This window comes from Daphnia pulicaria, chromosome 1, assembly GCF_021234035.1.
Source record: "Daphnia pulicaria isolate SC F1-1A chromosome 1, SC_F0-13Bv2, whole genome shotgun sequence".
In the NCBI taxonomy this organism is placed as follows: domain Eukaryota; kingdom Metazoa; phylum Arthropoda; class Branchiopoda; order Diplostraca; family Daphniidae; genus Daphnia; species Daphnia pulicaria.
In genome coordinates this window covers 10,786,965-10,800,925 of record NC_060913.1, presented here as the reverse complement: position 1 = coordinate 10,800,925, position 13,961 = coordinate 10,786,965, and the positions used below count along the sequence as shown (strand labels likewise).

At 46.8% G+C, this 13,961-nt stretch overlaps 1 protein-coding gene across 2 annotated transcripts; it reads right to left on the bottom strand.

Moving 5' to 3' along the window:
* Positions 1–658: 658 nt before the first annotated feature.
* On the bottom strand, positions 659–13,333 carry LOC124344324 (unconventional myosin-Vb-like). 2 transcript variants are annotated; one of them, XM_046797842.1, is made up of 15 exons: positions 12,150–13,333; positions 6,627–7,097; positions 5,696–5,883; positions 5,209–5,553; positions 4,869–5,145; positions 4,423–4,661; positions 4,059–4,346; positions 3,742–3,915; positions 3,423–3,618; positions 3,120–3,291; positions 2,802–3,013; positions 2,205–2,651; positions 1,851–2,128; positions 1,670–1,769; positions 659–1,577 (listed from the first exon to the last, which is right to left on the bottom strand). In XM_046797842.1, exons 1-15 carry the CDS (start codon positions 13,003–13,005, stop codon positions 1,408–1,410), a joined length of 4,413 nt encoding a protein of 1,470 aa, XP_046653798.1. In that variant the 5' UTR covers positions 13,006–13,333; the 3' UTR covers positions 659–1,407. The 2 variants fall into 2 exon arrangements, with proteins under 2 accessions (XP_046653798.1, XP_046653803.1); XM_046797847.1 differs by lacking the exon at positions 12,150–13,333 and adding an exon at positions 9,319–9,761.
* Between the last annotated feature and the right edge of the window lie 628 nt (positions 13,334–13,961).

The following is a 13,961-nucleotide window of genomic DNA, read 5'->3' as shown; positions in this document are numbered from 1 at the left end:
GAAATCCCGGTTGATCAAGACCCATAACAGATATTGCCTCTGCCGCCTAGCGTTTCTCATCTAAATATATATATACAGTACACACACACACACACACAGAATTCAGAGTCAACAGGGAAAAGAAAAGAAGAAAGAGTTATAGATCCAATCCAATAATAACAAGTAGATATATATATCCCCGGGAATATTTTTTCTTCCTTTTTCCACGTCGACGCTTTTTGGCTGAGCCGGCGGAGCAGGTTACAACCTATAAACGCATCCGCAAGATACACACACACACAACAGACAGACAGAGACTCTCACGATCACGAAACCAATTTCGTTGGGGCCCTATTGTAGAGCGATGATACTTCTCCTATGGGTTCGATATTCATGAGTGGCTGGAAGTATCCGATCATGGCCAGGGAGAAAATGAGATGGATAAGGCAATATTTCATATTGTGTTTAATTCATAAATCATATCGAGAGAGAGAGTTGGGGGATGTGTTGGGTGGAGATATAAGCTAGGAAACAACAGGGAGAGAAATAGAGAGAGAGGTGAATTTGTGTTTTGTTGTAAATTTTTGCTTTTTCTTTTTTAAAAAAGACAAAAAGGTCGGGGGATGAAGGCGAAAAAGGCAAGAGGAGACACTCAACCGACGGACATCATGGCACATAGTTGTTGTCTTTTTTTTTAAATTTGTTATTTGTTTATCTTCAATTTTGTCTTTCTCTGGTTGTTTCCTTATTTCGAAATTCTCATCGTCTTACAACTTAATATGGCATCGGTGCAAGTTTGATAATATCAATGTAACAATCGTGTAAAGAATGATAATAATAATAAAAATCGGGAAAGAATCGACGAGTTCAATTTTTCGCCACATTATCGGAAAGTGAGAAAGAGAGAAAAACAAACAAAAAGTTGAGCATTGGCTGTGGTGTCTGAGAGCGTCAAAGAACGAAAATATTGAGGGGGAGAAGTTTGTTTTTGTTTTTTCGTTTTCTTCATTAAAAGAAAATGATCAAATTAATGAAATTAGAAAACAAAAGCGTCAGAATGGGGGAAGGTATCAAATTCTACCAGACAAAATACAAAACAAGGGAAAAAATAATTGGGAAAAAAACAGACAAGACAGACTGAAAAAAACACGGTAACAGATATAAGGCTCTTTTTTGTTTTGTGGGGCTAGAAAATCTTTAAAAAAAAAAATCTTTCCCGAGGAGGACTGATGTCGTCTCTAGTGATGTGAGGCTGGAATCAGTAATTATTTCGTTTTCATACTTTTATGTGTTTCGTTTCCTTTTTTTTTTTTTAAATTGAATCCTTGGATTTTGTGGAGAGGCTGGAAGATAAAAAAAAGAAACGACGTAGAATTTGTTTCAGGGGGAAACGACGTGGTTTCTTCCGGGCCAGGACAAATGTCCAGTTCAAATGTCGACGCCAGGCTGCTGGCTATTGGGTTTGAGCTCGAGAAACTGATAGGGCACATGGAAGTGATGGTTCTTGTGTTCGACCAGCAGGTGACCCCTGCGGTGTGAGGCGCCCATGACCATCACGGCCTCGCCTCCGCGTAACACGACGTCGCCGTTGGCGTCTTCTGTAAAGCGATTTAAAAGATGCATGTCTTTAGAGCACATGTAGCGTAATAAGAGATCAGGGCCGATTCCGGTCGGACGGGCTTCAAAATACCTGGAAAAGTGCTTTTCATGATCCGCGTCTGCGGGTACCCCAATTTGCTGTTACCGGCCACCGTGTAGGACCGACTGGGTGGCAACGGCGGAGGTCTCTCCTGATGAAAAGCAAATTTAAAATGATTTCATTTTATTTTTCTGTCCGTCTGAAACGAAATTTCACGTCTGACGGGACTCACCAAGTCGAGACCGAAAAGGGAGCACGTGTGCTGTATCGTTTTGGCGTCGCATTTCTCTTGATGGAGTCCAGCCAAAGCTTCCGGCGGAGGAGTGCAGGCGATTGGCTGCGGCCTGGGTCGCCCGTACGACTGTTGCTGGGATGAGCTGACGTTCTGGCCGACAGCCGACAGTTGCTGGCTTTGCTGCGATTGCTGCTGCTGCTGCTGTTGTTGCGATTGCTGCAACTGTTGTTGTTGATGTTGTTGTTGCTGATTCCGGTTAGACGGATGAGAGTTGCCTGGTGAAACAGCAAGATAAGACGTTAGTATATGTCTCCCTGGATATTATTTCGGCATTGACAATTGAAATATTACCGCGATTGAGGTTGACGTGGGAGGAGCCACCAGAGACCTGGTGGTTTTGTAAATTTCCGGCGTTGTTGACCGACATTGACGAGTTGTTGGCATTGCGGCCCATTCGCAGTTCCAGCTGGCGTTTGACTGTGGGCCAGCGACGGCGAAAGTGCCATCCGCGCCACGTCGACTGGATCGACACGGCGGCGTTGTGACGCGTTTCGGCTCTCAATGCCTCCAGCTGCTGGCGGGCGCCCTCGCTGAGGAAGATGTGCCGTTTGCCCAGCGACCAGCTGGTGCTGACGTTCGAATCCTTGGGCAGCTGAAGAGTCGTATTGGCTTGGAAGGATTGCAAAATCAGACTGCAGTCGTCCAGCGCTTTGTCGTCGACCCTTTTCAGCCGTTTGAAAGGTGCCAGCATCTTGTAACGGGCATTGAAGGCTTTGAATCTCATCCGGTGTGGGTAGCCTAGCGGCAAATTGACAACAGAGAGTTAAAGGCGGTCATGAAGGACGGACGCTGATGGAATAATCTATAGCATTTTCTTTTCTACTCCTTTCCTAACTTTCTTCTCTCCATGACATGATTCTATTTTCCCAATTGATTTGATTTTTTTACCTCCAGCCATGAGATTGACGGTTTCGAGGACTTGAAGGGCCCGGACCTGTCGGCTGACCACCGATCGATCGAAATGTCCCGTCGTCTCTGTATTGTTGGCCCTGACGCACCGGATAAAGTGCGGCTTGGCGTGAACCAGCGTCCGCAACAGATTATCCAGCCGCGTGTGAAAGTCTTGCGTCAACGTCGAAACTGGATCGTCGCCGTTCAACCTGGACACATCGTTTCAAACAAATGAGAACACCAGCGTAATAAGAAAGGAGATCACCGATGGCCAAAATAAAAAAAGAAATAAATGATTGCGCCAATAATACTCACAGATCGGTGTGTGAGGTGGGTGAAATGCGGAAGCGGATGCCCCTGGGTGCCGTCTCCTGGGCGAAAAGAACTTTGAGCTCTGAACCGAAGAGATGGGTAGCGAAGCCAAATTGACAGCTCTGCTTGTAAAATACGGAAACCAAGTCATCCGGAAGGACATCGCGATTGGTTTCTAGAAACCAGATGAACGAAAAAAAAAATTAACTTTCCGCTCAAATAGAAAAATCGACCAAGTGAATTGATTTTAAGGGGAATTTATCGATCCCAGCAGCAACGAGAAGAATATGAGGAGTCAATCCATACCCAGGCAGTCGCTGGCGTCATAGACGACTCGTCCAGCAAAGTGCTGAATGCCAAAGACTCGCAGGTCCGAGGCCACCGATTTCGACTCGAATAACCTGCTGTTGTGCTTGTGTTGGAGTCGGACTTTTTGGACGTAGGATTCCGGAGTGCCTCGAGCGCTGCACTCGACATCCAACATGCTCAACAGGCCGGTCCGCTATTTTTGGACGAGAAAACAAATTAAAAGTGAAAAAAAAGAAGAAAATTAGATGGAATGCGACGAAAGGAACCCGATTCTTTCATCCCCCCCGCCAGCATTAAATGGAAGTATGTCAAGTACCAGAGAAGAGATGAGGTCGATGCAGGGCACGTTGTCAACGTAGTCGGGCTCCAGTTCACACTGGATGCCTTCCTCCCGACAGGATTCGATGCTCGACTTGAAGATGTGCGTGTTGAAGAAATGCTGCATCGTTTCAGCACACAAGTTGATGCACAAGTGTTCCAACTGACTCGGCTGGATCGATTCCGATTTGATGGCAAAAAGTGACGGAATCGAAAAAAAAGTACAAGAGGATATAGTTCACAGTTCGTGAGGGGCGGAACAATAAAACGTTGCCGGAATTGCTCGGTCGTCAAGTGTGTGTGTGTGTATAGTACCTTTGGATCCTCGAATCCAAACATGTCGAGAATTCCTATAAATCCGTCGGTGGCGTGCCTGACTGCCGTATTGAGAACGGCCATGGAGCGGCTGGATTTCGATCCGGCCGTGCCGACCGTCGATGCGTGTTGACTTGCCACCTCGGCCTGGTTGTGCACCGAATCGTTCGAGTCGGAGCTAAGCGTGCCAGACATGCAGAGGCGCTTGAGGCTGTTGGCTCGCCGCACAATGGTCGCCACCGTCCGGCAGTAGAGGGCTTTGGCCAGCGCGTCCCTGGCTCCTCCCGACTGTGTTTGCGCATACAAATGGCCTCCATATAATAATTTTACAATCGAATAGGAAGAAGAAGAAATGCTTTCTTACCATGTTGGCGTCGCAAATGGACTTGACGAGCTGCCCGCGGACATTGTGTGTCCGCATAGTCAGCCCGCGTAGTAACGAAGCCGGAGTGACACCCAACAGTCCGGCAACGGCTTTAAGCTCGGCTTCGTGCGTCTCGCACTGGCCACCGCCCCCATTCGTCTCGTGGAATTGGAGGTTTCCCAGAAGGAGGACGGCCGCCAGAACTCGCACCACATCCAAAAACGGAATGCCCAGTACACCTGTGACGATGATGGCAATAATAATAATGACGATGATTAGAATATCAAATGGTCTTTCTTGTCGACAAACAACCCGCAAACAATGCCCCATCGCATTTCACTGCTGCTGCACGCGGTCCAATCAAATTGTTCCGGGCCGGTCACGAATGAAATGAGGGAAAAAAAAAAAAGAAAACGGAATAAATTTTCTCTCTCTCTTGTTCGTACCGAGACAGGCTTTCCAGTTGGCGAATCGGCGGGCATCCTCCGCCTGGTTGCATCGCGTGTCACCGCGATTGAGGTAGCGCAGGTTGTCGACCGAATAGCCTTCGAGCGAGAGGCGGGCTCGCTCCTCTGCCGTCAATCCGGCCAACATCTGGTAGAAGATGTGATAATTTTTCTCATGGGCTAGCTGGCGGACGACGCGAGTTTGGTCCAGGAAATAGCAGTGAATCTTGGTCCTGTACAGAGCCCCGTCCGTCACTTGCACTTCGATAAAGTGACCCTAGAAATGGATGTGATTGGTTAAGTCGAAATAAGAACAATTGCGGATGAAAAAGAATCTTACGATGCGGCTGGATTCTGAATTGGCCTGCGTCTTTGCGCTGCCCAGCGATCGGAGGACGGTAAAAGCGGCGGCTAGGTGCTTAAAGGCGTCCGTTTCGGGCCCGCCGCCGGCCACGTCAAACAACTGCCGTAGGAGGAGCATTGAGGCGTATGTCTTTCCCGAGCCACTGCATCCGGAGAGGATAATGGCTTGGGGATAACCGGTTTCCGATTGCTGCCGGACGGCTTCTTGGACGACGCGCACCAGTTGCGGCTTCTGGACAATATTGCGCGTACTGGAAAGGGTGAGAGCGTTGCCCACCTCATTATAAGGGTTGAAAGCCAAGAGAATCGGCCCGATATTCGTCTAAAAATAGGACGACAATACCAACAAACCCCAACAAAAATAAAAAGATAATTGAGTAAAACATTGGAATGTCACGACTACTTTTTGGGGGGATTTCAGATTAAATGATTATAAACTATTAAGTTCTTAATAGTAATCTTACGAAAAATTCGTCGGCATAGAATCGGGCCTGCAGGGTTTTGAGGACGGCATCTTCGGTCAAAGGTCCAGCCAAGTGAATCAGATCGTCTACGTTGCAGGGCGATGATCTGGCGGCTCCTCGTCTCAGCGTTCCGCCGCCTCCTGCCGGGCACAAATCGTTGTTGCGCCTCTTCAGAGCTTCTCCGCTGTCTGTTATTTCATTCAGATTATAAAAAGGAGAGAGAGAAAAACAGTGAGTAAATATGTTGCCCCATCATTTCTCGTTTTGTTTTTCGTTTCTCATCATCAAACACCATCATCATCCATCCATCCATTCATCAATTATCTCCGGCTACACAACCGGTGGTGTGTAATGAAAGCGTGGGAGTATTTAGTCGGTCGGGATACATGTTATATACACGGGGAGGAGATGTAGCGCCGCCCGTGTCCACGAGCTACTAGTCGACTCAGAAAAGACGCAATGAAATTTCCTTGTTCCTGATGAATATTCAATCGGCACACAAGGATGGGGGGGAAAAGGAGGAGAGAGAGAGAAAGGGACCCAAAAAGACGAGGATGACTGGGACCTTTTCTTTCTTATTTTTTGGGAGAAGATATAGAAGCTCTCTCTTTTCTTTTCTTGAAATGAAAAAGAAAATGGCGGAAAATTTAACCGGTTACTGGCCCCGGAAGGCTGTGTGTGTGTGTGTGTGTGTGAGAGAAAGAAAAAGAATGGAACAAGAAAATGGCGATAACACAGCGAGCCTCCAACCAACCAACCACCACCAACTGGGGTTCAGGGGAGATTGCGGTCATTGGGAGGAGGTGGTTGGTGGTGGAGGAGGGTTAAAAGCCCAGTCCCTCTCTCGTCTGGCGCGCGCTGCTGGCCCGCCCGCCCGAGTGACGTTGGGGATGGAGGAGAAGTGCGGTGTGTTATTTTCTCTTATATATACCTGTCTGATCCGTTTTAGCGGTGGAATGCGGAGGCTGTTGCTGCTGGGACTGTGGGCCAGCCAAGGAGGTCTGCTGCTGGAGAGAGGTGGGCGCCGAGAGCACGAGGCCCGTCGAGTGGGTCGAGTGGGCGGCAGAGCCCGAGTGGGGCTGAGACGACGACGATGCGGCAGAGCCCAACTCTCCTCCAGCGCTGTCGCCACCACCACCGCCACCGCCGCCGTTGGTGGCCAGTGCGGAAGACGAAACAGCTGGAGGCTGTTGTTGTTGTTGTTGTGGTTGGGGCAAACGGCCCGGTCGTAACGTCCCTACGTCCCCGTTGGTGACGCCTCGCAATCGCTGCTGCTGCTGTTGTTGTTGCTGTTGCTGCTGCTGGTGCGATTGTTGTTGCTGCGTCTGGTTGTGTAGTGATTGCTGTTGCTGCTGTTGTTGTCCACCGTTGTGCATCGAGTCACCCACAGACGACGAAGCATCTGCAAAATTTAAAAAAGATGAAATCCAATTATTATTTACATCATAATCTTTTCTCTTCCTGTTTTGGTGTTTTTAATGCTGGAAAGAGAAAGAAAAATACGACAGGCGGAATTTTTGAGGGGGCGACCTTTTTTTTATGAATTTCTCAACGAAATGAACTTTTCGACTCCTTTTTTTTTTATTATTATTTTTCTTCCAGAGAGAAGAAAAATAAGAAAGAATGGAACAAGCCTTTCATTTCTGATTTGAGGGCGGAGTTTAAGAGATCTCAGCTGGAAACAACCAGACTGGAAAAAGAAGAAGAAAAAGAAGAGGGAGAAGAAATATTTATAAAAAGAAAAGATAAAAGAAACAAGACTATTATAAATATACAAAAGAGAAGAAGTAGTTGCCCTGCAGCTTCCCATCGGCCCGGCTCAAATGGGAAGGCCTTTTTTCTCTTCTCTCTCTCGAAGAAGTTGAGGGGGGAAACACATAAAAGAAGGGCTCCAGAGAGAGCGCCACGGGCGGAGGAATGACACGCTAATGACAGGTACAATGAATCTTTTCTTTTTTTCTTTTTCTTCTTCTACCTTTTTTTCCACTTGTTGGTCCGTTGCCCCTCTCCTTCGTCCCCCCCCCTCCACGTCTTCCAAGGGCATCGACAATCCATCATCACACGGAAGAAAAAAGGTAAAAAGCCAAAAGAAGAAGAAGAAAAAGCCAACAAGATGCTGCTGCGTGTGGCGCAGAGAGTGAGGGGACAACATATTTTTGTGAAAGAAAAAAGAACCGATATGTTGACAACGGCCAAAACAAGTTGTGCAAATCGCGGCAACTTGACACACTCTAGAGAGACAACCAAAAGGAAATATCTAATAATAAGTAGTCTGATGTTTTTGAGATTCTCAGCCAAAACTTGTTCGTATTACGTGTTACAACAAGTCTATCCTTTATTCTGATCTTTTGCATCTCATTATCTACATTTTTTTCTAAAAGAAGAAAAACGTGCCTAAACAGAGAGAGGGGAGAAAATAGAAGAAGAAGAAAAAAGGTCACCGGCCCGTTTAATAGTTTCAACATCAGCCCCAAAAGAAAAAATACTGTCCATCTTTTCTTCTTCTTCCAAGAAAAGTGGGCAACACACACCGCCCTACAATCTTCCCACAACGCTGACCTGTCATTACACGCGCTGTGTGTCTACTACTCGCTTGAGCTCGCACTTAAAACCTCGAGCGCTCATCAGCATTCTCCATCCATCTATCCAGCATCCAGCAGGCTCAGCAGAGACTATTCTTTTTCTCAATCGAGAAGGAGGATTGAGTGATTGAAATCATTTCTTCTTCTTGCGTCTATCAGAGACTGCACCTGTGCTGCTGCTGCTGCTGTTGTAAGACCACCGAGTACAGAAATGATGAATCGGCTCCCACCATCCATCGAGAGAAAAACCCCCTCACCAAAGAAAAGGAATGAATCCCATTTCCGGCCGCCTGGCTCATTTCATCATTTGCTGATGGAATCAATCGATTCGGCAGCTGGAAGGCGAGTAGGCGTGTCGTGTTAGTTACTTATAGGCCCTTACTGCTCATCCACTTTGGGGGGGGGGGGGGGGGAGCGTGATTCACGCGGGCAGGGACGCACGCTGAGCTCACGCAACTTGGTGGCGGTTGGGCACAAGCGGACGCCAAAAAGGCGAGAGCGACAACAACAACTGGCAATCACGGTTATTAAAAAAACGAGTCGAGCACAACCGACAAATGGGACGGGATATCTTTTGAAAAGGTCTGTTTTTGGGCAGGCGGCGAATGCATAGCAGACGACGTCAACAAACAAACAAGACAATCCGTTAGGAAAAAAGATACACGCCCTACGTGTGTGTGTGTGTTAGATAGAAAAAGAAAGATGGGGAAGAAAAGGCAAGTTAACACACACACACGTACACCTGACCGCGCGCCATGGACCACTTCTTCGCCTTGTTGGTCAGCCCAGCAGCAGCAGCTGAGATTTTTCTTCTTCTTCTTCTGTTTTCTCTCGCAACCTCAATTCTTTCTACCCCTCCCAAATGGCCTCTTTCCCTTCTAGCGCAATCTCAAATGTACATAAACTCTAATTTTTGTTTTTCATTTGATTTGAATGAATAGCACAGACTCTCCAACGAGATGTGGGCGATATCACATCAACAATATTTAAAAAATAAAATGGTGGAGAAAGAAGGATAATATCATAATGATGAAGATATACCTTGAACTTTACGCTCTGTTTCCCAGAATTTCTGCAATTCGGTAAAGTATTTGTCGAGAATGAAGACTTTGGACAGGCCGATGGTCGCCATTTTCCCCCCTAACCCCCCCTCCCCGTTCCCAGTTTCTCACCGACAACTTTGCACCACTCGATAGGACCAAACCGAAAATTTTCCCAAACTCGACACACACCCGTTCGTGCACAGTACACACATAGACCCACAACACACACCGAGTTCACTGGCCGTCAAAATGTCTGTTTAAAAAATGTTTGGCACAGCAGCACTGGGCGAATGGGTTACCGAAAAGTCTACCACGGTGTGTAATCACGGCGCGCGATGGCCGTACCCGAGAGCTGCAGCAAGAGCGGCCATGGCGGCGCTCGCCAAGTATCACAACTGAACTCGGCCGAGAGGGAAGAGCAACTAGTTGGTGGAAATTTTTTGGGGGGGATATGTGTGTGTGTGTATAAGCTCCCCTTCTTCTTCTTCTTTACCTTTACCTGTGCTTTTTTGCTACACACTACCTTTTATTCGGTTATTTTCTTTTCTCTCTTTTCTTTTTGAACCTGTTGTTCGGTGCCCTTGAGGCATGAGGAGGTGGTGGTAGGGAGGGTCTGGCGCTAGTCCAAAAGTGTTGTCCGCTGGTGGCGCTCTCGGTGGTGGTGTTACCCACTTGGACCGAATGAATCGGCCAGGGAAAAACGAAAAAGTAAAGAAAGAACTCTTTTTTTTTTCTTGGCCTTTTTTTTATAAATTTCCTTTTTGGAAAAATATAATATAAAACAAAAATAAAGCTGATGGCAGCTTCGTCATTGTCCCGCGGTCAGGCCCAGAGGAATCACAAAACAAAAGAATATCGGCCTCCATCACCTTGGACTTTGACCTTGTCCGCATCGCAGTCCCGAAATCACGCCGCCCAATTTGGTTTTGACCATTAGTGCAGATTTTTTATGTGTTACAGATTTTTCGCTAAAAATGGGAGAAGACGCGTGTGATTGTTTTTGCCACTTTTGTTTATAATGATGGCCGTTAGCGCGCGCGCCATTGGGCCCCGGTGTGTGTGGGGTTCAAGATGGATGGGCGAGGGCGATGGACTCGTTGGATTACAATTACCTCGGCTCTTCATGCAGCTCGACCTCACACCACATCTAAAATTGTTTACGACGCCAGGAAAAACGCAAAATCCCGACCAGATTGTTGAAGGAGAACGATAGAAACAAGTTATGTTTTCGTTTTTGAAAGGCCATCATCTGCTTCAGCTCCCCCCTTTTTCACTAGAAAATAAAGTTATTTTTCTTGGACGTAAGATCTATAAAACAATAAAACCGTGAAATCATTTTGTTTTTTATTACAAGTCGTCACGAAGGTGATCGAAAATGGCGCTCGGATGTTTGAAATTTTTGGTTTCAACACTGACCGCTAGATGGCTGTATCGTGTTGATGAGGGAATTGAATTTTTTGAAAAATTGATGAGGCCCCCCGCTATAAATAGTTGTCTAGTAGAGGCAGACAAAACAGCAGTAATTCACGTCATTCCAATTTCCACGGTGGGAAACGCCGTTTTCTTCCCCATCAAAAAATGAAAAACAAATAAGAAAAAGTTGGGTGAAATTCGTAATAATAATAATAACGGACCGCCGGAAAAAAGAATGAAAGGCCCACACACATATATATCTAGAAATGAGTGTGTAATAATGAGTCGCAAATGCTGAAACTCGGTTGCGTATTTTTCTTCTTCTTTTTTGTTTCTTGTTTAATGAGAAAGAGAAAGCCCGGAAACCATTTTTCCAGTCTAAAAAACGGGAAAAATTGTCAGGAAAAACTCATCGAACGCCAAAGCGGACGGTCTGCGGTTATTTTTTTTCAAACATTTTTCTTCTTCTTCGTTCCCTCGTTGGGTTGTATTATTTCGTTGATGAAACAACACACAGGTGACTTGTTCCTATACCTTCATGCTTCCACTTTATCGCCAGTCATATAAATATAGATTTAGTGTCCGGGTATACTCGGTTTTGACGTGCTGCATTCGGAAGAAAAGAAATGGGAAATATAAAAAGTACTACAGGAATAAGCCAAGGGAGAAAAAAGGCAAACGGTGCATTGCCCTTCTTCGTAACAGTGGGGCTCGTAACAAACGGCTAGCCGCACTAAACCAGACCGCATATTTTTTTTTCGCTTCATCTTTTAGTTTTTTTTTTCTGGGGGTTTCCTCTTTATTTCTACCTCCGAACCAAATAAAATAAAGAGATGAAAGGAGAAGAAAGCCAAATGTGATGTTTTACGACCGCGTTCGTCGCGCCGTCAAACAAGGAAAACGGCGCCGTCTCGTTCTTGTTTGATTAAAAACGGACTAGTAGTTGAGAAAGAGATATAGGTCTCTCTGACCAAACACACACAAAAAAGGGTCCAACAATTTTGCCCAATCCATTGATTTCCATTTCCCGTCATCATCGCAAAATGAATCGCGCGTAACCCGCGCGCACCATTGTCGTCGTCGACCCAACTCCGCTAGATGGCCCAAGTCGCCAAACACATAACCGTAACGCAATCACGCACAACAAGAATGTCTGCCGTGTGAAAAATAATTCCGGGAAAAAAAAAAACAACTAACCCCCGTCATGTACTTTGTTCAACTGCATCACAGAAAAAAGGAAAAATTCCCAATGACCAAAAAGAAAACCAACAACCGGAAAGTAGATCCAGCCAATGGATAAAAGGACCGGTAGACTAGGTTCGATGAGCACAACAACCGCGCAGAGTCCCGAAAAAATAACGAAGAAAATGAGAAACAAACCCAACAATGTTGTGTAATAAATACAAAACTATTTACTATGGTATTTGGCCGTGAAGAATCGCTGTCGATTTCGGGGTAGGGTTCCGTAAGTCGAGACCTTCCTGGAAAGAGCCGACTGCTGGTCCAAGGCTGCTGGATGCGGATGATTGACTCGATTTAGGTCGTTGAGTTGATGTTGTTGTTGCTGTTGGTTGTTGTTCTGCCGCTGCTGCAGAGCCCACTGGGAGTCGAGCGATTTGGGACCGACGGCCTCCTCGCTGGAACTGCCACCACTTTGATAGGCCCAGCCGTTCATGCCCATCGTCCCGTTGCCATTAGCCGATGGATGTTGATGGTATTCCGGATAGTAATGAGACGTAAACGGTTTCTGGAATCCGTGATGAGTCGCCAGCTGGAAACCATTCTCGATTTGAATGTTTTGTTGTTGTTGCTGTTGTTGTTGTTGTTGCTGTCGGTCTTGTTGCCGCAACACAAATTGGATGCGATCTGTGATGGATACGGAAATCGGTCGGGCGTGATGGTAATAAGTTTCCGGTCGGGATGAATTGGTCGGCATTCGATGATGGATGGCCCGCCACTGTGCGAATCCTCCGTCGTCGCTCCACTCGCTTCCGCCGTAGTGTTGACAATTTTCACTGCGATTATTCTGCATCAATCGGTCACACGATTTCCCCCTGGGACGCTCTCTGCTCGGATGATGATGTTGAACATCCGGTCGACGTCCGACATTCTTGAGCACGGCCGTCTGCTGCTGTTGTTGCTGGAAAACTAGTCCTCCTCCACCCTTGCTGGTCCGATTCTTGTTAATTACCTGGTCGGCCGTCTGTTGCTGTTCCGCTCCTTGATTCGGTTTGCCTTTGCCTAGAACCGAGGCCACGATAAAGTTCTTCATCTTTTCTTGTCTATATTCCACCTACCCGCAACACACAAACACAACCAAATTCAATTGAATTTCACTCGTCGAATTGCACAGTAGACACCGCCAACATTACATCCACCCACAGCACTGGCGCAACAACTCGGGGAGAAAACGACAAGTTCATTCGAACGTGCAACGGTTACAACTAACAAGAGAATAAGAGTGGTTGTTCTAGTCTAGCAGACTACACACACACACACACACACGGCTGTATATATACACACACACACAGCCACTGCACACACCACCTGGCTGAACGAGTTGTGAACGGGTGGAAGGAGCATGTTGTTGTGTGCCCCGTGCCATCGACTATAAAGTACTGAAGGCTCTTAATACACCGGGTCGTCCCTTTATTTTGTGCCTCTCTCTTTCCGTCTCCCTCCCACCACCACCACCACCACCTTCCTTCTGCAGTGAACAACACAAGGAGCGAGTGCGGTTTTTTTTTTTTTTCCTCCTGTCTTTTCGGTCACGTGGGGGTGGTTCGTGTGTCTATAATATACCTTCGATATGGTGTTGTCTTTGGCGCCGGCGGGCGCGGACAAGCCCGAGTCAGCTCTGTACATGTTGTTGAGTCTTGACGATAGTATATAGCTGGGGCTCTCTGCTCTAACTTGCTAGCTAGGTGGGCGGGCGTCAAAGGACGACCGTAGTCGCCCCTTAATGAAACGAGCAAACGAAAAAGACAGAAAAAGAGAGACTAAGACCCTTTCTCTAAAATTTCGTCTCTCTCTCTCTATTCACCAATGCCTTTTGGCTTGTGATTGATTTAGTATTTGGTGAGCGCTAGCTGGGGCCAGTGCTGCTGCTGCTGCTGCTGCGCTTCTGGTTTTCCAGTTCTCTCTCTCTCTGCCACTCTCCCGTTAGTCTACTTTATTAGAAACGATGTCTCGTGAATGCCAATTACCGCCAAGGACGATGCCAAATAG